We start from the raw sequence: 24,079 nt of genomic DNA, 5'->3' as shown, positions 1-24,079 counted from the left end.
TGTCCTACCGGAGCATCCACCACTCACACAATTTGCACTAGTCCTGCACCATGACCGTGGAATATATTTATTTTATGAAAAAAAATAATCTAGAAATGCATACAAAAGCAAGTCTAGCCAGCTTAAGCTAGCTCTATTCCACATCAGCTTAGGGAATTTTTTTTTATTTTTAGAGTCAAGAAGGATATTGTGTAATATAAGATTTCAGAGACTAAATGTTAGTCTAAATTTGCATCAGTGTTTGTTAATGTCTACAACTGATAAAAGAAGACAAGATTGCTAAAACGTGACAGGCAGATATATAAAACAAGAATAAACTGGGCTGACCTAATGTATATCTAACCTGTTAGGAGCGATGACGACATGTGAAGATCCGGGTTAGAATAGTCTTCAGCAACCCAGCTTGCCATAAAAGGCGACTATGCTTGTCATAAGAGGCGACTAACCGGATCGGGTGGTCAGGCTTGCTGACTTGTTGTTGCATGTCATTGTATCCCAATTGTGTGGATCAATGCTCATGATGTCAATCACTGGATTGTCTGGTCAAAACTCGATTATTTACAGACCGCCGTCATGTAGCTGGGATGTTGCTGAGTGTGGCGTTAAACAACAAACAAACAAACAAAAGGAGCAATGACAATACATATTATAGATAACGACTACTTTATTGTACATACGCAATATTTAAGGGCTGCTTCTTGGTTTTTCATCAGGTGAATGGCAGGGTGGAAGGACATGACATATACATATTGGTCTACACATAAAAATTAAGCCAGTTATAACTAGATGCATATAGATGGTGGAGCTGTTTTAATCAAGGCGAATGTTGGAAAGAAAAACTTGTTGTGAAGGCATTAACTTATAAAGGCTTTTGAGTATAATTGTTGATAGCACATATATCTCATTAACCGCTCTAAATACTCCCACACTTCTCAGAGAAGTGGACTGTTCTGTATGAGAAATGCTTGCTTCCAGATAATGAGTTATTAGCTTCAAGTTTGGTCAAGGTCTTTCTTAAGCTTGATGAGATCTTGTTGGAATGTCGACAGAAGTAGGGGGAAGTTGTTAGCAATTTGTTGGTTCCTATATATATTTATCATACATCTCCGAAAAATGCTCATTCAGGAGGCATGCTTGACTTCCACTGAGCAATTGGCTTCATGTTTTGGTCAAGGTCTTTAGCATGATGAGATCATGGGGGACCTTAGGAAATAGAGTTGTACAGTCGTGGACGTTGATTGCTTGTACATTTCAGCGTTTACATGTTCATTTATGCATGAGTTGGGCTTCTGATTGGAGGTACTATATTATAACTAACTATTTTTTCTTGTCAAACTTGACAGAAAAAACCCACTTGAGTTGTGTTATTTATTCATGTTGTTTTTTTATTGTTTATGTATGAGTGGGGTCATCATGGGTTGTGTAAGACGAGTACACAAATGTGTCGTTAAGGGATCCATATACATCATTCTGAATGTTATGTATCTTAGTATTATATTTCTTTTGGAAGTAAAAGTTGTTAGATCAAGGTTACAACATTCAAGGCTGTGTTAAAGCTTTCAAAACATTTCATGGTAGACATGTGGAGGACATTTCCAATTTGAGACATCAGAGACAGGGACTTGTATCATATGTGCTAAGGGGGGTTTTCAGGAGAGAGAAAATTGACTTGCCTTTGCATGTGTTTGTGATAGGTGACACTGGTGGGGCAGGATAGGCCCACCTTTTCATAAACACCTGGTATCTTCATTATTTCATAGTGATTCATAACCACATGATATTGTTGGAAATGTACAATCGCTTCTGCATTAAGCAGAGATTTGTTATGAATATGGAAAGTATTATGTCGCTTTTAATTACTTGATAGCATAAAACCAAATACCGGTAATGTAAAAGAACTACAGTGAATTTTAACACGGTCTTGTGGACATGGCTCTAAGAAACAGTGCCTAGATTAGAATTATTCATTGCTGATACTAGGGACAATTCCAAGTACCAATGAAGGAGACCGACATACAAACAATGAATATGATTGTCTTTTTTTTGTAAACTGACAATGGATAAATCTATTTCATATCTCTCTTCTTTCGATCACAGCCCAAGAGTCCAAAAATAGCAATGTTCTGTATAAATTAAACATACCTCACATATCTCCGCCAAAGTGTTTAGATTAATGTTTCTATACAAAGCTTGTTATTGTAGCCAGAACAACAAGCTTGTTTACTTTGAAGTGAGCCATATATTCCCTGGAGACCATTCCATGTATCTGCTGCAACAGCATGGGGGCTGTATTGGCCTTGTGTATTTCTCCATCATTACCTCGCCCATCAGGGGCAGTGTCCATTACACTCAGCTTATCAATATCATGCTGTACCACACTGTCCAGGTAATGTGGAAGGGTCATTGCATGGTATTTTTTTACTTCCTGCTGGGAAAATGAATGATGAAAACACAACATCGAGGCCAAATGGTCAGTGCACTGAGGTCAAGGCTGGGAGTTAGGTCTACTATCCGTTCATGTTTAAGATCCCCCAACATACACATTAAATTGTCCATCAGAATATTATATACTTTCAGAGACTAAGCGTTAGTCTAACATTACAACTTCACGATGCCATTTTGGTAGTCTGTGATTTATTGAATACACAGAGAAAAGATTTAGCAGCATGGAAAGACATTAAGTCCATATGATTATCATCATCATTATCATCAAAAAGATAATCAGAAATCATGATCCATAGTTGGATATCATGCCATCATATGAAACGATATTTAATTCAAAATAAGACATAGAACTGATTCCAGCAATACCGACATGGACAAACAGGGCAATGATAAGCATCAAATACCCTTCCCTTTCAAAGCATGCCCATTCATGAAACAGTCTGTTTCTCTCAGAAATATGTCTAAATTGTTGACTGAAGTAGGTAGATAGTGATTATAGATCTGGTGGTGAGTAGATTGTGTTGCTGGGGAGTCTCTGTACTTGGGCAGTGATGTAGGTTAACTAAACAGTAATGAGAAACCTTGGAGTTGTTCTGTGTACTTCAAAGGAAATAGACTTTGATTCCTCTGATGATTTGGGAAATAAAGTGCTGTAATGTTGAGTAGCTGTGTATTAAAGTTGCATGTCGTAATTGATTTGCTGTAAAAAGTTGATTTATTGCCTTATTGTTATCATTTTTTCCTCATGGTTTTTATTGATTTATTGATGTTTCAAAGAAAGTCTTCATGGCATTTTGTCATGTTATGCAAACTCAATCATGTTTCCATCTGTGATGAGTTCGAGATGAACAGTCATTCAAAGTATTTTGTAGGTAATGTAAACTTGCAAGAAATCAATTTACAGAAGATCTTCGAAAACAAAATGCTTCTTTGATAACAATAAGTCTAGAAGGACAATGGTTTGTAACGTTATGTTCAACTTCCTGAGGCAAGGGCATTATCTGACTATAAAAGTCCAGTTTGCCAACACTGGATATTACGAGTTGTCTCCCTTCTATGTCCCTCCTATTGACCAATCAGATTCCACCTCTCATATCATTTGCATTTGCTTCAAACAAAATGACGGCACCCAGTCTAGACAACCTAATCGATAATCAAGATCTATATTGTAATAAAACAGGTCTTACCTCTCGAAGTTCATCAAATCATTTGAGCACCATGATTAAAAACATGAAAAGATTTGGAAAATATCTGCTGACACCCATTTCACGTTACACATGCTTTGCAAATCCAGAAATCGATCAAAATCTGCACATTGAAATCCATGTTGTTTACAAACCAGATATCTAGTTTGTTATGAGATTTTCATTGGACTATGCATAGACTCATTAGTCCATCCAAAAAAACTACAAAATTCCAGCCAAGTACGACAAGGGTGAAAACTGGACTTTCATAGTCAGTTAACTCCCTTGCCTTGGGAAGAAGAGTTATGTTATATTTAGTATAACGCATATGAATACAAATAAAAGCAACAAAACTCTGTCCCTAATGATAAGAAATATCTGCTAAATTCAGAGTGCATTGATGATTCTGACTATATCATGAGTATGTATTTATGAATCACTATTGAAAATTTGAACTTAGCCATTTCCTCTTCAAATTTTACAACTGAATATCTGAATAGTTATTAATTCATGATGCATACATATTTTAAATTCTACTTTGTTTACATTGGGTAAAGAAATTCACATTCTGAACACCATCCCTTCAGAGTGTAAACACTAAGGTCAAGGTCAAGGTCAAGGTCTAGGTCAAGTAATAGACAATGCGACCACTCATCACATCAAATCACATAATCCTATAATATCTTAATCTTGATAATACTCAAATGATACTACAATCTCACAAAAAGTGTCAGTGTCAATATGACCATCAAAATACTAACACATCATATTGTCCTAACAGTAAACAAGATATAAACAGTTAAGTAGCAAGCAGACGTTGCTCTAGGGGTTGACTGACAGCTCGGTGGTGTTGTACATTACAGGCTATTGAGTGGTCTTCAGATTAAATGGAGGCCTTAATGCTGTTGACAGGTGCTTGTCTATTTCTCATTGTCTTTGACATTGACAGCCTCGAGCTCTTGATTGTTCTTAATAGGTAGTCTACACTAAGTCACTTACAGGTTGAATGCAATGTTGGAACATCTTGTTGTGGATATTTAATGGGGTTGATTCAAAAGTGTTTTCTTTGGGCATAATCATAATATGGCTGGAATTGTACAATCGACTCTCTGCTTTTGAGGTTTCTTAAAAATATGGAAAGGGTTTTGGCACTTTTATTTCTTAAAACACATCTCATGATGCGATGGAATAAACTTTTGTATTGGCACATGTCAAACTCATTTATTAAGATAACAGTAATAATATTTTTATTCATTTTTTAGCTTTGTAACCAGCTTGAAAACATTCTCACAGTAAAGTGTTTTATATTTGTCATTTTAGTGTTAATTCTAATCTTCTCTAACAAAACACTGACATGATACATTTGTCATAATATTATATTTCAATTGTTTAATATTTTGACAAAGAAGATTGTGTTTCAAGTAAAGTCTTATTTGGTTTCAAACAGACGTTATATCAGATTTCATAGGCTTGGGGAAAAAAACATTAATAAGTATTTGATTTGTCAGTTAAATAGGTTAACTGGAAACTTGATGCAATGTGTGTCACTTTCGGGTAACGTAATTATGACATGGAAATGAGCAAGATGCAAAGGAGTATGTGATTTATTGAGCATGTTAGAATACCACATCTGGACCGCCATGGCATCGGATCATTTTCAGTGATAATTGGACCCTGCCTAAGACCTAAACGTGCGATGATGTGATCACAAATATCCATCGTAAAGTAAGACATATTCGGTACAATATAAAAATGTTTTCCATAACTCGTTGTGGTCTTCATACACTCATGTAGTATTTCTTTTCACTATTAGGAGTGAGTGAGTGAGTATGGTTTTACGCCGCTTTTAGCAATATTCCAGCAATATCACGGCGGGGGACACCAGAAATGGGCTTCACACATTGTACCCATGTCGGGAATCGAACCCGGGTCTTCTGCATGACAAGAGAACACTTTAACCACTAGGCTACCCGACCGCCCCTTCACTATTAGAAAGTGTGGCAACACAATGGTCGAGCTATTCCCTCATCAAGCTGTCATGCCCTCTCTGATCACCCACAGTGGTTTGTGTAGACTGACATTTAGTCTCTGAAAGGAAAATGTTTTACAGAATAACACTTGCCAAGCGAGTGCAAAGCAGCCAAGAGAGTGAGTTCATTCAAACTGTAGTACCGTATTCGACGTAATAAGCGCCCAGGGCGTTCTCAAAATTAGAAATCGGGGGCTCTTATTGGATTATTATTTTAGTGGAAAAAACTGAGTTGAAAGATAAATTTCGTGGTTTATGCTGACAGCCTAAAATATTTATGTACGACAGATATTTTTTTCCAGAATTTAATTGCCCATTATTAAGGGTGCATATAACACATGAGTGCATATTATACGCGAATAAATAAGTCTTGTGTACATTGATCAATCAGAAGGGGTGCTAATTGGGATTGTTCAACGGCCAATATATCAGCAAATATCGCCATGGGCGTTTATTAGAGCGGGGCACTTATTACGTCGAATACGGTAATAGATTTACTGACTATTTTAAACTTGCATGGGATGTATGACATATATATCTATGAGAGACATTAAGAAGTTGGAGTACTAAGTATGGATAACATTTATGATAGAACAAGTTCTTTAATCCAATTAAGAGCAACGTTTTGGTGTAGGTTCTAACACCGTTATCAAGCAAGGCGTTGAAGAATATTATCAGGCTAATTGTACTCAAGTTGTTTAAATTCAAACACTGGCTATAGTCCCAAGAAATACACTACCTGCCCAACTCCTGTCTTGTGTTATGTGTTTGATAAAGAATTAGAACAAAGAATTATGGTTTAAAATGTGCTTCATAAACAAGACAGTCCATTTAATTTCTTGCTATGAATCAAATGTAGTACAGTGTACTGAAACATTCACGAAGAAAATACATTCAGCCATTCCTGGTATTCATCGTAACGTGTTATCAACATGTTTGGTAAACTGTCACGCCAACTTTCCAACACACGGTATGCTGCACCTATTGTTCCGTGAGTTGTATTTTGTTGTATTTACACACTTACGGACCAGATTGTCAAGAGGAAACTGAAATTGGCATCAACTTCACAATGTTGATCTTGAACGTGGTGTTTGTCCACTATCAGCTTTTAAAAGCCCTCGTGCCAAACCAAGAGTTTGTTTCCCCACCTCTAAATCTTACATAAACATTCGCACTTGCCAGAAACCACTGTACTAGACAAGGTTAAGAATTTCAATCAAATCTGGTAGGTAAAAGATGTTTTTAGCGATTGTGTTTTTGACTGACAGTAATATTGAAATTTTCTTCGAAAATATTATCCTTCAAGTAATTCGTTCAGTGAGATATTGATAAGAATATTTAATTTAGTTTTTTATTAAAAAATGTTTTTTATATCATATTATTTTATTTAGTTTTGTCAACATTTACCTCTGATGAGGTTTGGTAAAACGATTATCTAAGAAGACATTTTTTGCAGATCATCGCGCGAAGGTGTAAAGTTCCTTTCAGTAGGGAACAAGATTTTCCCCATGGATTGTTTCAACTGGAAAGAAAATTATCTTATAAATTGAATAATTTTTTTGAGGCACACGTTGTGAAAGCTATTAACTTAGTTTTTGCTTCATTAAGATTCATGTTGGTGCATCCCATGGTAATTGCTTTGAATGGAATGGGAATGGCTCACATGCATTTCTCATTACATTTTTCTTCTAAAATATGAACTTCACCTCCCATGCCTTCACTTAAATCTAGCTGTATTTCTGCATCGGTTCCAGGGGTTGGATCTCAGTACCCCATGATTGTTGCAAGCACAGATGTAATTTGGAAATTGACCACTGTGGGACCAATGGCTTCTGTTTGTTTGAGTCTGGGCCAGGCAAACCAGGGGTTGATATTATGAGCAAAGTCCCACTATCGGATTACAATGACATGCAATCAACAAGACGCCTACCCTGACCACCCCATCCAATAAAGTAGCCCTTGACTGAGAATCAGGTGAGCGTTGGGGATGCCAACGCCTTTCCCTGAATTCCGAATACCATCCAATTTTTCACTGTCATCATCAGTCTCAATTCTCACCCCTGAATCCCGAATTCTACTTGACACATATCTCAAAAGCATTGAGAAAAGTTTCAATTAAAGTTAGATTAATGATAAAATAAAGAAAAAAAATATATGGAAGAAATATTTACATACACCATTATTTTTGTTTAAATGTCAGCAAATATGATTTAATTTGTGTCCCACATTCCTGAATAGCCTCTAAATAACCCCCTGAATCCTGTGTATCAAAAGGGGGTTGGCAGCCTCTCTAGTTTTCACCTCTTTATGCAGTACTAAGTACTATAAAATTGTTTATAACCCCAGTATATATAACTCAGATTAACTTTGGTTATTCCTCTAGAACCAACCATGAATCTCTACTCCAGATTGTGCTTTTCTGAACCAGGCAGATCCTAATTAGATAACCTATAATGACTGCACCACCTTGTCACACGTTCCTGCCAACATTGACTATCTCGAGGTGACAACATTTGACACACTCTTCACCAGCACTCAAAATGGAGTCAGTTTTGACTCTCACAGGTGCTAATCTATCTCACTGAGGTGAAGAGTGTCACGTTTCTATGGCAATGGTCTATGAGGCATTGGTAGTCTATGTGACCTTTACCAATGTGATATAACCTACGCAGGTGCCTAAGAGGGCTGTTGAGCTCCATCGAGTAGTATTCACAATCCTTTCAGAGCTCTACCAACCCTGACCCACATCAACTAGCTTTACTGAAAGTCTGACAATTGTTGGAAGCTATAGATGATGTTTAACCAACGAAGACTGTATGATAAACTGGAATCCACTTCACTCATTGACATCTCAAATAGGTGCCCTGATAAATATGGCAAGGAGATACCGAATATAGTTTTGTTACTATTCTTGACTTCAAATTATTTGATAAGAAGTATGAAACATATAGCACATATCTAAAATGATACTGGTATATGTCTTTTTCCAGCCACTACTCAAAACTATTTTAAGAACACCCACAATTGAAGGCTGTGTTGCAATACTTACCAGTAATGACAGATTAAGTATAGTCATATGAAAATTCATATTCACTTTAAGTTCTTTTGGGTCAGTATTTATAATGAAATCTATTCAAAATAGAGAGTTGAAAATTTAATTGAGTAAATATACCCAAAGCCTGACTGTCATTATGTACTTGATAAGATTTTAGGAACACATAACTGCTCTCTTTAAAAAATATTATTTATAGAATATGAATTCTTCAAGTAGTGCTACTTAAAAACTTCATTTTTAATGATGCTTATAATCTATATTTGGAGACATTTACTTTCAATAGTACTCAGGTGTATTGCTTTTAAAAATATGGGGGTGTACGTCACTTGGGAGTTTTTTTTATAGACAACTATTACCTGTTCTGTCAGTTAGCGTTGAGTCTGCATTAGTTTGATGAGGAAGTATTATCAATGCCAACAGTGCAGTTGAGATTTGGTTGGTTTATTGTTTAACGCCTTACTCAGCAATATTCCAACTATATGACATTGGTCTGTAAATAATCAAGTCTGGACCAGACAATACAGTGATTAATATCATGAGCATTGATCCACGCAATTGGAATCGATGACATTCACCAATCAAGTCAGTGAGCCTGACCACCCATTCCTGTTAGTCGCCTCTTATGACAAGCATAGTCACCTTCTATGGCAAGCATGGGTTGCTGAAGACCTATTCTACCCCGGATCTTCACAAGTCAGGGTGAGAACATTGACTGACACATAGTCCCTGAGATTATGTTATGTATGAGGTTAAATATAAATAATTCTACAAAGGAACCCTTGAGTATCAAGGAACCTTCAAATTGCTTAATTTCAGGAGCTGAGATTGGTTTGAATATTGGTCTAGAACGGGCTGAGAATGGAATATGGATGATTGATGCATTACATATATGCTCTCGGGTCTGTTAGAGAGACAAGTGGGAACACCTTGAAGTGAAATTAACCTTCAAGGACAGTAGGTACATAGACATTTTTCTCTTTGTATGAAACAAGAATAGAAAATATTTACATTTGAAACCACATTCCTCATGAAACCAGTATTTGTATGAACCCATATTTGGCCCAACATATTGTTTACATTTGGATGAGTATTAAGTGATGGTTAGGTCCATTGCACATTTACCATTGTGACTATTTAAGAAGCAATTAATGCTTCAGTACATTACGCATAGTTAGGCGGGTATGTTGTTGTTGGACAACTTTATTGTCAGACTTCTGTAACTGTATCTGCATGGTTGAGTGATTACTAATTACAGTCTGTCAGTACCAGGATAAGGTCTAGGGCCTGTGGCACTGTAGGCTAGCCTTGCACCAAGGCTCTACTGAAAGAAAAGTCCAGGGATGTGTAGTAATTCTATCCTCCTAAAGGCAAGTGTAGATATATGGACAGTTCTATTGACTCCAGTCTCTTATAGGGGCAACTTGTTCTTATTATTTACATAATCAAGAAGTTATGATTTAAGCTCATAATTATTGCCTGAGAGACTTGTGCAAGTCTAACTGTCGGCATTCCTCAGAGTCTTTGCTAACATACTGTGGTACAGAGGAAATATTTTGGTGTACAGCCAAACTCACTCACACTCACTCACTCACTCACTCACTCACTCACTCACTCACTCAGCCTTGGTTTAAGGGATTTGAGTCACAGCCATTGCATTATTAAGCTGGTACAATTGGCAGCTGAGGCCAGACATTTTTATTTCTCGTTGTCCTGGTAAGAGCCAGGATATATTATTTAAGTCATTATTTTTGTAATAGTTGATTTTATGTTAATATCAAGAAAATGAATTGATGCAGACTCAAAACAGTTTATATTTTACTTTCCCTTCATTTCATGTTGAGATTGTGTAATAGAATACCTGTCTTCCCTGTAAAAATGGCTGATGCTAAGCCAACCTTCACACATATGCATTTTCACCAATATTGCATAACAATGAAGTATCTCAATTACCCTCTCTCAACTTTATTGACCAACTTCAAAGCCTTTGAAGACAATGTAGAATCTCTCAAGTAGCGTCCATCTCTACACCATCAATAGAGCCCACTCAAAAAGAAATCTCATGCTATTACCCCTATTCTCTCAGTCAATCTTACTATTGCTCACTGGCCATTTAATCCCTCAATTACCCTTCAACAGCACACATCATATGAATTACACACACATGACTTAAAAAAATCAAAGTAATTCTTGTCTTTGTGTAGGTGTATTATTAAATGGGATGTGTGCGGACATAAGTTGACCTCTATTATGCGAGGTGCAAAGATGACCATTATTAGCATTTAAAAACGGTCATTTTCTCTCCAAAGCTGTAATTCTCTTCTAGTTACTCAGGGCAGTGAGTTGAATGCCCTCTAACCTACTTGCAAAAGCATCTATCAAAATGGGACCTATTATGCAATGTTTTAGATTGTCCCCTGAACAATAGGGGCCCCCTCTTAAATCCCTAGGGGGTGTGTGACAGGTAGCGTGTGTTTTAGTGTACTAGGTCACGGGGCTACTTCTTTGTCAGGACCTGCTATCAGTGCTGGAGTAGTTCTGCATCGACATGTCAGCGTTCGGCAAGCATGGACAGAGTAGAATCTGACATTTAAGTGTGCCCCGAAAATCACTGTTTAATTCACACCCAAAAAGGATATGATTTTTTCGGCTGTTGTGGAATTTTACAGAGGAATGTGTGTGGATTTATGTGATATTGTGGATTAACACATTATTTTCACGCATCTTGAATTAATTATGCTGTGAGCTAATTAATAGATTGCACTGTGTAAGCCGAAACCCTATACGTCAGAATTCATGTTGGAGAATATTGTGCCAAAGTCTTTCAGAAGCTGAAACAAGCTGTAAGCTTATATCCAAGAACCAAAGGTTGTCTTGTTGAAATATCAGGCAGCGCCGTCCGGCAGCGAATTTGAAAAATTTGACGCCACTTAGTCACAATGCAAAAAGTGGAATACCTGCGGCATCCATTATTTCAAGGAAAATGGCTCTTGAAGGTAACTATCCCAAAAATGTTTTTCTTATTTCCGTCATAACCTTGACAGGAGTGATTCCAGACTTCCCTAGCCTCCCATCAGTCAATATCTGTATCATCAGAAACAATGTCAGACAACCTTCCCCATCTCTGAAACAATGTTATAGAAAGATTTTAAACCGGCAATATTTTATTTTACACAGAAAAATAAAAGATCGATTTTTAATATATTGTTCCCCTCCAATTTCTTTATCAGTGTGTAGCATTACATAGTTTGTATTCACAACCAGGACAGTGATGTATGTTTATGAAAGTACATTACCATTTGGCTACGGGTGATTTCTAAAGATATCGTCCCCCTTACAACAAGCTAGGTGACTCACACTTGTTTGATTTGCAAAGAGGATTCCTTTCAATATGATCTGAATACAATATTCAAATAGGTGTTTATATTTCATGTCATGGGGTAAGACTATGCCACACTGTGGGAAAATGTATATCATACGTTCTTTCTCGGTAAGTTGAATTTATTCAGATTTACACATTTTCCGGTTTTCTCTGATAATAATTGAACATGTGTTCAAGTTTGTGTTTCTATGGGAGAGTTTCAGTTTCCTGAGATTAGCTGTATGAACATCAATGATCCTTGTAATACATCATTACCCAGGGGACAGGAATTGTTTTCAAGATTTAGAAATTTATCTTATTAAAACCTTGCAATTGAGAATGCATTGGTTGATTAAGCAGATCGTCTGCGCATACCCAATAGACCTTGTACAGACACATCTGGTTCTTCATCTGAGTCGTGTCATAATTTGGTAATGTGACCTTCAGGAGATTTCCAAGGTTACAGGTAGGTGAGCAACATTTTCCTAGGTTTCCCTGTGCCTGATTGAAAGCAAGGTGTTACATGTAACATGATGTAGTGGCCGTACTTCTGGATAGTTTTAACTTGAAACACATTCAGTAAGTACAAACAGGTGAATTCCTTCATTCCAACCTCAGGGATTTCTGCCTCTGCCTTCCATTAACTTCATTCATACGCACAATCACAAAATAAAGGATCTCTCTCACTCTCTCTCTCTCTTCTTCTCTCTCTCTCCGCTCTCTCCCTCTCTCCCCTCTCTCTTTCTCTCTCCCCTCTCTCTCTCTCTCCCTCTCTCTCTCATCCTCTTTCTCTTCCCTCTCTCTCCCCTCTCTCTTTCTCTCTCTCTCCCTCTCTCTCCCTCTCTTTCTCTTCCCTCTCTCTTCCCTCTCTCTCCCTCTCTCTTCCTCTCTCTCTCTCCCCTCTCTCTTTCTCTCTCCCCTCTCGCTCCCTCTCTCTCTCTCTCTCTCACTCTCTCCCTCTCTCTCTCTCTCTCTGCAGCTGTTTGACAACAGCTTTAGCCCATGGTGGTGTCAGAAGGTGCCACAGTGACACTGACATTCTGTCCCTGGGGCCAGGATCACCTGTTACTGTTTGGGTCAGCCTCCCTTCCTCATACCACAACAGGTCCTTGTCTGACATGTCCTTCATAGCAGCTGCTTGTTACTACAGATCCCTACTACACAACACCTGGCACATTTTGTTGTTGTTGTGTTGTTATCAGCAATGTCAAGGACATCAAGCTGTAAATACAACTAGACCAAATGCATTACACATATATGTTTACATATCTGTATGTTATATTTTGTACCATAGTTTGTTTACCTACGTGGAAATGCATATGGTTCAATCCTGACTGTTATCACTGGGGAGCGTTGAATCCGGAGGTTTATCTCAGGGTAGAGTTGAATCATGGGGGTTGATCTCTAGAGAGTGTTGAATCATTGGGTTTGATCTATAGCTACAGTTAAATCATTGGAATGAACTATGGGTACATTTGAATCATTAGAATGAACTATGGGTACATTTGAATCATTGGGCTGATCTTTGGGTAAAGTTGAATCATTGGGTTGATCTATGGGTAAAGTTGAATCATTGGGTTGATCTATGGGTAAAGTTGAATCATTGAATTGATCTTTGGGTAAAGTTGAATCATTGAGTTGATCTATGGGTACATTTGAATCATTGGGTGATCTATGAGTACATTTGAATCATTGGGTTGATCTTTGGGTAAAGTTGAATGAGTGAGATGATCTATGGGTAAAGTTGAATCATTGGGTTGATCTCTGGAGAGTGTTGAATCATGGAGTTGATCTATGAGTACATTTGAATCATTGGGTTGATCTTTGGGTACATTTGAATCATTGGGTTTATCTCTAGAGAGTGTTGAATCATGGAGTTGATCTGCGGGTACAGATGAATCACAGGTTTGACCATGGAGATATCATAGTCCACAGACTGTGGTGTGTTCAATGTTAGGTACATGTATTAGATTTTTTTGGCTCTGCCATGAAGCCAAGATTGTTTTCATATTATCTAAGCGAACTTGTCTCCATATGTATATTGATTTCAAGTATCAAACATTTCCAAAATAAACTTAAACGGATATCAAGTGTAATGTTACTGGGAAACTGCTTTTCTACTCAAAGCTTTCGTAATCATCTGGTTTTTGTGGTTAAAAATGATTTTTAAGACAATAATTGTTGTATTTTATTTTCAAAATCTCTCCAGCAACACCCATAATCAATCACAAACCCATCTTTACATCAGACAGCTTTGTCAATGACAGAGTGTCAGACTCCGATAAAATCAGTTATTCTTGTGATAAACGTTCAGTAAAAATAATTATTAGCCATTATTCAACAAAATGTGCTTTCATCCACCATACCCTCCAGGCTTTATACAAGATAAAACAATATCAAATCTCATGCTTAATGCGAAGTCTTAAAACCCTGTGCACACTTAAAATATGAAGTAGTGTTCAACTAGACAGTAGGATGCTTTGAAGTCAGTTTGATAGATGGCGCATGACTTTCAGTTTACAGTGAATTTAGAATAGAAGGGTTTTCATGAACAGTGTGTTATTATTAGTGATGGGTATTGGCCTGACTTTCGTTTTACAATTTATTGCAATAATGATAAAAATATTGCGGCAGCATGCATACAACATATATTACATGCGTTCTTTCATCTGTATTTTGTTATGAACTTGAATAAAAATGGACCCTACAGTACTTACCCTGCACATTAATGATGTTGCTATGATCACAGCAGCTTTTACACAAACGCAATAGACACATTATATACAGGAAGCTGGTTCGGAATAGTTTTGCTATTTCGATCACAGGGATCAAGTTGCTAATTTTTTAATTAATTATTTCAATTTTAATAGTCATTTATATAAAGTTTGCCAACACGATAAAAAATATGCATGATTTTGAAAAAACACAATACCGTAGTATTTTCCAAAAGTATTGTGATACATACTCATTTCAAATCATGATATGCCGGTAATAACGAGCACCTCTAATTATTATAGTTACATCATGTCTATTTGGTCACTATTTTTTTATACATAAGCCAAATAAAAAGTGTTCAAAATGTTATTTTCAATCCAACAAAATTCATAATCTTGTTTAACTCATGCAAAATGAAGAGTTGAATCTTATGTAGAATACAAATATATAGGAATAGTTTATTATTTAAATAAAATCAACAAAACCTTACTATAATCACAAGTTATATCTAACCGAGGTACAATTGTGACTATATCATAAGCATGTGTTTATGAATCTCTAATCAGATAGTGATGATACTAGGTGTTTGGGGAAAAGGTGAGTATATGCTGCCCCCTCCGGTAGCACCATCACAAACACATGCAAAGGCAAGTAAAGTGTTCACATGAACCAGATCAGGAACATTTAGTGAAAGTAATATAAGTAATTACCGCAGACATCATATTAGTCATTGATTTGAAAATGCGGAAATGTCCACCATATAGAAATTAATTATTCTAAATATATATAGATTAATCGTGTACATGAAGGAGTATTAACGTCCACCATATAGAAATTAATTATTCTAAATATATATAGATTAATCATGTACATGAAGGAGTATTACTGGTATTAGCCGCAGGAAGTACTTGTCGAGGCAGCAGTGACGTTCCATGACGTAATATTCAAAAAAACTCGAGAGAAGGAAGTAAAAGACTGTATTGTATTGACTATCATAGTTAAGCTACAATAACAACACCCCACCAACCAGTCAACAGTACAGGAAGCAGGATAGACGTGTGTTTTTATTTCTTTGTTTGTATGGGTTTTATCAGTGATTTATTTACATTTATGAAATGCCCTCAGTGCTTGGTGGTATAGGCAGGTATCATAGGGGTGGTCATACGAGGAATACAACACAAGAAAGGAGAGGCTATGTCACAAGTGAGTTGATGGTATACATTGCCTACTCGTTTAGTAAGCTAGTTCCATAACTTCTTAAAGTCTTTCAAATTACTTGATAAATTCTGTGATTTAAGAAAAAAAAATTTTTGTCCTGTTATCGGGGACTAGCTAGATCGGAGGACTATATGCTGTGTATGTATTGCTGGTGAAATGAGCCCATGTCTAAATGGTTAAGTTCAAGGAAGGGTAGCTGTCATGTGGCTGTCCATGCTAGTGTACTTTCATACCCTCTTGAAATGCCATTACTCACTCATTACTGATCATGTATACTGATTTTCGGTTTCGATTACTGCTCTTTCTAATACAATATTAATCAATATTCACATCCCTTCTTACTGTTGTAATATTTATTATCATCACTATTAATATAATTAGTAGTAGTAGTAGTATCATTGATAATTAGTAGCCCAGTTGCCTAAAGTGCCACATTTTTATGTGCAGTTGCCTCCCTTATAGCTGCCTGGATCCACTATATGTGGGATTATGATCCTTGGAATGGCACCATACCAGGGTTTTACATGTAAACATGTACAGACTGCTAATCTCTGATACAACAAGTAGAAAATCAATGTGTATACAACCTTCGCTAACATATATCACCACCTTGCCACAAGTCTACCAGACTGCAATATAAGCTTCTACAACAGACGAGGCACCTTCGCTGACATGACAGAACGTTAGATCAAATCTCCAGCACATGGGAAAAGCGATATACACACTCAATTATATTTCATTAATTCTGATTCTGCCTGGCATTGATGTTGAGTTTTCTCATCTGTCAAATGTCATCCTTGCCTGGTGGGCTGAGTCTAGCCTAGACTTACACCTAGTCTCTGAAATGAACATATCGTACATAAAAAAACAGTTGTTTAGTTATCTTAATAAAAATATAATAAAAAGGAGCCCAGTGACTCTCTTCATTTTCAGATACTGCAGTGATCTAGACTTGCCAAACATTATAGACTTGCATGGGCTGTATTTGATATATATTTGTATCAGGGTCTGTAAGACAGACTAAGTCTAGCCACACTGGTAACATTACATAGCCTTTCTAGCCACTGCCTTACATTGCATTGCAGTTATGCTATTGGCATTTCCTTGTCTATTGCAATCACACTGTTGTGACAGGCCTTGGAGCTATCTACACCATGGCATTAGGTGTAACATTGCAATAGATTATCATACTCGGGTATATGGATTATTCTAAGTAGACAGTGCCTGCGTCCTTGTGATGTGTTGTGATAGTTCTACCTGTGACACAGGGTCGTTCATTTCATATTGTGACTGCAGACAAGGATAGTTTCATATCAGGAGAGTGAGTATATAGTGGAAGATATTTCAAGGTGATATGTATGGTACATACTGAAGTCAGTTTAAAACCAGGAAACATAACTGTTATCGTGGCTTGTGGACAGAGTAATAACACAAAAATATTAATATTCATCTGTGACTCACCTTTTGGCTTATAAATCTTCTTGCCAGCACCTGGAGAATACTTTAAAAAAGGAGTCCAACTCAAGTCTAGAATGATTTGGTAAGTCTACATTCCCTGAGCTTTAGGCTGAAATTAAGCTGGGCTCCTTTTGGATTTTATTTTGTTATTTTGTAGATATTTATTTTTAAATAATATTTCTGGGACTAAATGTTTCAATAAATTAATTAACAGGCTTTCGTCCAAATTTATTAAAATTTGAGCCGAGAGGCATTTTATTTTTTAAAATGTGTATATTTGAAAGGTGTTCAATACATGTGTGTACTATAACTGCTGGTGGTTGTGATTCATATTAAGCACGAGTGTTTGGTTCGATAATGTGTATGGTATAATTCTTCAAGTAAAGAAAGATGGCAACACACATTTCTTTGTTTGAAGACATGTTAGGACTTAATGATGATGTGATGTGTATGTTTGGTAGTGAGACAAGTGGGAATGAACATCTAATAATTTATTTATTATGACCTTGCACAAATCAGCTGATGGAATGGTTTTTCAGCAACCCATGCTTGCCGTAAAAGGCAACTATGCTTGTCGTAAAAGGCGACTAATGGGATCGGGTGGTCAGGCTCGCTGACTTGGTTGACGCATGTCATCGATCCAAATTGTGTGGATCGATTCTCATGATATTATTTGCTGGATTGTCTGGTCCAGACTCGATTATTTACACACCGCCGTCATATAGCTGGAATATTGCTGAGTGTGGCGTTAAACAACAAACCAACCAACCAAAATTTCTGTTGGGGATATATAAGAGATTCAGGAACAGGTGATAAGAGTTGTAACCTAATGATTAGTTGAATACTGAAAGAGGCTTTGAAGAAGGTAATGTAATCAACATTGACAGAAAAATATGAAATCTAATTACTGGTGAAGCCCTTAAAGTTCAGTGTACACTACACAGTCAAACTTAGTGGCAAAGGTCAACCATTGTAAAGTTGGATAAAACACATGAATTTAGAGGCAACTGACATTCACTTATTTGATTAGTTTCCCTTATCAAATTACAATCTTTGGATTCCACCAAGAAGTCTCCATGGCCTTAATTTACCATCATCAAATATACAAAACTTAAAAGTAACGACCAAGGATAATATAATTGACTTAACTTGTTAGCCATTGATTTTGTAACCCAATAACAGTTTCAGAAATGAAGCTGTGATCTAAAGAAACATGTTTTTTACAGCTTCCAGGTTTCTTCACAGTAAATCAATTTGACATCATGGAACACTCACTTCTTTGTTATTGCTGTTTGTTTGCATTTGTGTTTCAAATATATCTTTTTATATCCATGTTGTATTTCTAAAAGGTCATATGATAGTTTGAGGTTTATATCTGGATTCAGTGGTTGTTTTATATAAATGTTCTGAATTTAGAGTGTGAGAGATTCTTATTCTTAAGGCCAGTGGTCTAAGGTGCCACATTTCGAGGTGCAGAGTTGCCTCCCTTACTACTGCCAGGATCTGCTGTATGGTGGCAATGGGTAGCAGGAATTGGCTTTCTACATTGTAACAATATAGGGAATCAAACCTGGATCGAACTCTTGATCAGTAAACACTTGAACCACTGCACTACCATATTGCCTCTGCATTTTACAAATAGCTTTGAATATAAAGTTTCATGATTTGCCTAGACAAGTGTTATGTGAAATGTACTGTAATAATGTTTATACTTGAAGTAGCATAGGGACAGTGGTCATTGACAGTTGTTAATATTTCTTTTGATATTTTGACCTCTAGTTTTGACTTCATATGCAAATCATGATGCTTTAAGTGAAATTGATTATGTTACAATATCTATTTCATCCGTGTAGTGGAAGCTATCCAATATTGTGTTATTGAATGCCTTTATATTTCTCATGGGCTGATACAGCTTTTTTGAAAAGGGGGGTGCACAATTAAGATCTATTTATTGTCTTTGGTGGTAATTTATACAGAAATAAAGATTTTTTTCGAAATAAAAAGGGGGGTGCGCAGCCCCACACCCCCCATCTGTATCCGCCCATGTTTCTGATTGTACCCTACTATCGATTGTATACAGTACATTGGCATCAGAATAGGAAGAACTGATTATCAGAGGGGGGTCAAGTTTCTGATTTTTATGCTATGGCCATGTGTACATTAAAAAAGCTTGTTGATCCAAACCCTGGAGAATGTTGTACTTGTGAAATCCAGCTCTACTGATAGCTTGTGGAGTGCCGCTGTTCACCAGACAGAGGCCCCCTGGGGAAGGATTCTATGTAGACACTCACCTGAACATATAGCCTGTATTTGTACTGACAGTGGGGATATATGTTACTGCGGCCTCTGTTGTAGTGCTGACCGGATCACCCTGCTAGTTACTGACACCTAGTGCTGTATTCCCTGACCTACTCTCCAATATCTTGACACTATGCATCATGTAGATCAGTTTACACAGAATACTATGCGTGTACAGTCATCCTTTCATGGGAAATATATCACCTGTATCACCCCTTCCTGTCTCCTCCCCCACCCCCTCTCCCCCATCCCCTCTCCTCACACACCTGCATCCCACCCTCACTGACCCCTACCCTCAGGAACAAGGCTTCTTCTCTGAACAGGGGCGGTTGGGTAGCCTAGTGGTTAAAGCGTTCGCTCGTCACGCCAAAGACCCGGGTTCGATTCCCGACATGGGTACAATGTGTGAAGCCCATTTCTGGTGTCCCCCGCCGTGATATGGCTGGAATATTGCTAAAAGCGGCGTAAAACCATACTCACTCAATCACTCACTCACTCACTTCTCTGAACACCTTCCATACTCATGGCTATGTTACTTGACCTCCCACCCCCAGCCACCCAACCCCCTCACCCTCACCCCCACCCCCCTCCTCAGCTTCCAAAGAAGCTGCACCCACTTCTTTAACTGAACTGAATTCTAGCATCCCCTGAAAGAAAATCACCATTACTCCCAAAATATCCCCAAAACTGGAAATATACCTCATCCCCCAGTTCCAGCTTCCCTTGATGAGGCTGTCTGGTTCCTGAACCTTGTTACACCTGAACTGTCAAGATTTCCCACCAGGTATGTTAACGAGAACCCCTACAGGTGTGGAATGTTACCTCATATTGTAAGTACACAAAAGGAAAGGGGGCCAATGATGAAGGCAGCTTGTTTTCTATAGACATTCTTGCCCAATACACCATGGAAAAGCTGTTTAAAGAAACAACATAAAAATACTTTTAACAATCCATAAATTTCTCATTGAGAACACTGGTATTTGGGCCTCAATCTTTTGATCCTTTTTTCCAGGTTGTCTTAAAAAATGTTTTTTTATGTTAAAACATATTTTTTATCATATTACAAATAACAATATATTTTATTCACGTGTCATGTGAGAGATGCTTATCATATGATAGCAATTTGTCAATGAAATTATACCATTATCAACATAATTAGTTCCCAGGGCCCCCTTCCTCAAAGCCATATTAGCGCTAAGGTGGTCATAACTCTTATGCTTTAACATAGGCTTAGGGATGGTGGGGTATCCTAGTAGTTAAAGCATCCTTTGAGACGAAGACTTGGGTTCGATTCCCCACATGGGTACAATATGTGAACCCCATTTCTGGTGTCACCCGCCATGATATTGCTAAAAAATATTGTTAAAAGAAGTGTGAACCACACTAACTCTCACTAACACTCACTAACATACGATAGTCGTAGCACTAAGATCCCTTTATGGAACAGGCCTGAGGTGTTTAACCAAGTCTATGCCTCAGTATTTAGGTACTGGGAGTGTTTATTATGAGAAGGGTGGTAATTACGTCAATTGCGGTGTTCACTTTAGTCATCTGCAACATTCATATCATAGAGACTGGTTACTTAGGCAATCATTAATCATCCAAGATAATTTTTATGTGTATCATATCATTTTAATTTGTACATTAGCTTCTTACTGATGATTCAATATGCAATTTGATAAGAGAGATCAGATTACAGCTGATGCCATGCCTGTATCAGTCAGTGCTTGTCTATTGCGATATTGACAACACTCCTAAATGTTGATGCTGATAGGGACAGCACGTTCCTACCTAGTATATTGCAACCTACATTATCATTATCTATATTGGGATAAGATGTTGTCATGTCAAGAATGTTTCAATCTGTCTATCATTCCCATGTTGTATCATGTAAACTTTGGACGTAAGTTTCTCTAAATGCCTTTTTTTTCGTTTGAAATTTATGATGTATATGCATTGAAAATTGAAAGAAAGTCTTGTCACAAGTTTACAAGTATACAAAGTAAGCAAGAATCAAAATATAATGAATGCTACATATCAAAAAGCTAATTAGATATTTACTAACAAAGTATTTAAATATTGAAAGCCCACAGTGACACATGGGAAAGTATATTACTTTTTCAAATCCACTAATCCAACATAAATTAACGTGTGTTGATTATCATTTTGGAGTTGTTTGCTGGTGAAATAGACTTAAAACACCTTTGCAAACATGTTTCAATTTACCTGTTTGACAGCAATATTGACATAATCTTGCACTATACGACCCAAAAGAGGTGTTCCCTTGGTGCAACTGTATGACAGTTTTCAATCACATAGTGCAGGTTAGATGTCCATTTCAAAACTGTTGCGAGATACCTCAACACTGACTTGTTACCCATTGGTACTGATTACTCCGTTTAATCATGATAAGTAAAAACAGAAAATTTGGTACTTTCATTCTTACTTTCATCATACCAAATTGTTTTTTTAAATATTTTTCATAGTTTTTACTAATGTAAATTTTATTTGAACTTCATCGATATTGGTTTAGGCAAGCACAAAACTTTATTGACCTTGAAATGATCTGTTACTTATTTGTTTCTCTTAGCTAATGATAACATTAAATATTTGCGATTCCCACACCTGTGATGAGGGCAGGTGAGAGATTTGACAACATTTGTTATGAAATAACATAGATTCCCAGTTTATCAAGAAAATGTGTAGGATCTCTTTAATAGCTTTTAACAGCTGAACAATATTGAAACGAGAAATGTTAACCCAAGCAAATGACAATTATAAGAATGCCCTCATAATAAAAGTTTAAAAAACAACAGTACTGCTAAGAAAACCGAAGTCCAACAAAGAGTATTATTTTGTTAAAAGTAGAGCATTATAGTAACGCCAATGTAAAACTCAAACTGTGATAGGTTCTTTGATAAACCCATTATTATTTTTTTGATATTATGAAAAACATTAAATCAACCCCACAAAAAGTTAATTACATATTTGTCAGTAAAAGAACATGTGTAGAGACAGAAGTAGAGCCTGCTGGTTTTTCGATAGTTCATTCAGTCTGTTATGTGAAATAATTCCCTTTGTTGTATTGTCGAAAGCAAATCAATTTCCAAATATTTCCCTGGCTTAAGAGCATGGGAAACGGTCATGTTGCATGTTGTTAGGAGTTTAGCTGTTTCCCAGACTATTAAATAAACTGAGGCTCCCCATCCAGGAAATACAAAAAGTTGGAATTTGTTATCAATAACAGCAAAGAAGACCATGTGATAGGTGAAGTGTTCCTTTGAAATGCATGTCCGCAGAGTATCAAAGTACACCTTCCCAGACCAACAACAGTCATAAACAGAGAGGTGAGAAGTAGCGGTTCTGTTTTATGGGGGGTCCCGGGTTCAGTCCCCACCCCTAGGGTATAGGGTCATGACCCCTGGCATCTCTGGTTGCAAGGTGTGAAGGATGAAGAGATAAGTTGATGGTGGTGCTCTTTGTGCGATTGTTTGGATGATGGGATTATCACAACTTGACAGAATCTGTTTGTGTTTCAGATAGTTCAAATGACATTTTTGTTTTCTGTTTTGACACAAAACAATAGATTTTAGGGATTAGAAGATGAAAAAGAATTAAAATTACAAGGGTCGTAAAGAAGAAGAATTGCTGGGAAGGAAAGTGTTAAGTGGTCATTTTGTCGGTGATGATTTGGCCTGTGTAGGGTTTAAATGCTTTACAAAAGGATTAAATGAATTGAATTAAATCTGACTGACTTTTCTTTTGAACATTGTTAGGTAAAGAATATATTCTGTGGTAGTTAATCATCCATATTGTCAATAAAAGTGACAAAACCCTTTCCACGTTCAAGAAATGCAGAGTTGATTGTACGATTCCAACAATATCATAAGCATGTTTATGAATCACCTTCAAATGATGATCATACAAGGTGTTTGAGAAAAGGGAGCGTATCACCCATCACAGACTAACATTTAGTCTCTGAAATCTTATATAACACAATATCCTTCTTGACTCTAAAATTATAAAAAAAATCCCCTATGCTGATGATATGCTGAGAATAGAGCTAGCTTGAGCTGGCTAGACTTGCTTTTGTATGCATTTCTAGATATATATTTTTCATAAAATAAATATATTCCACAGTCATGGTGCAGGACTACACCCATCACAACACGTGCAAAAGCAAATCAATTCAGTTCATCCACTATTTTTTAGAGACATCAATTGTTCCAATCCAAGGGACGTTACTCTAGATGACACTTTTATCCCCAAATTCAATTATTTTTTTGTGACTGTATATCCAGAGCTGCAACATTTCAAGA

General features: G+C 36.9%; 1 protein-coding gene across 7 annotated transcripts in view; it reads left to right on the top strand.

The window, feature by feature from the left end:
- LOC124132604 (ras-GEF domain-containing family member 1B-like) overlaps nt 1–24,079 on the top strand; it is a 151,543-nt gene that overhangs the window by 93,559 nt on the left and 33,905 nt on the right. Inside the window, exon 1 of one of the 7 annotated variants that reach the window (XM_046496604.2) lies at nt 11,602–11,706. The exons of 4 other annotated variants lie outside the window; for them this stretch is intronic. In XM_046496604.2, coding sequence (XP_046352560.1) covers nt 11,650–11,706 — 57 coding nt within the window. In that variant the 5' untranslated portion in view covers nt 11,602–11,649. Of the gene's footprint in view, nt 1–11,601; nt 11,707–12,143; nt 12,201–15,891; nt 15,990–24,079 lie in introns of those variants that run through there. 2 more of the 7 variants (XM_048392510.1, XM_046496605.2) reach the window with 2 other exon arrangements.

This window comes from Haliotis rufescens, unplaced genomic scaffold (assembly GCF_023055435.1).
Source record: "Haliotis rufescens isolate VD_foot unplaced genomic scaffold, xgHalRufe1.0.p SCAF_11, whole genome shotgun sequence".
In the NCBI taxonomy this organism is placed as follows: domain Eukaryota; kingdom Metazoa; phylum Mollusca; class Gastropoda; order Lepetellida; family Haliotidae; genus Haliotis; species Haliotis rufescens.
The sequence above is the reverse complement of the archived record's forward strand: the minus strand, read 5'-3'. Positions and strand labels throughout refer to the sequence as shown.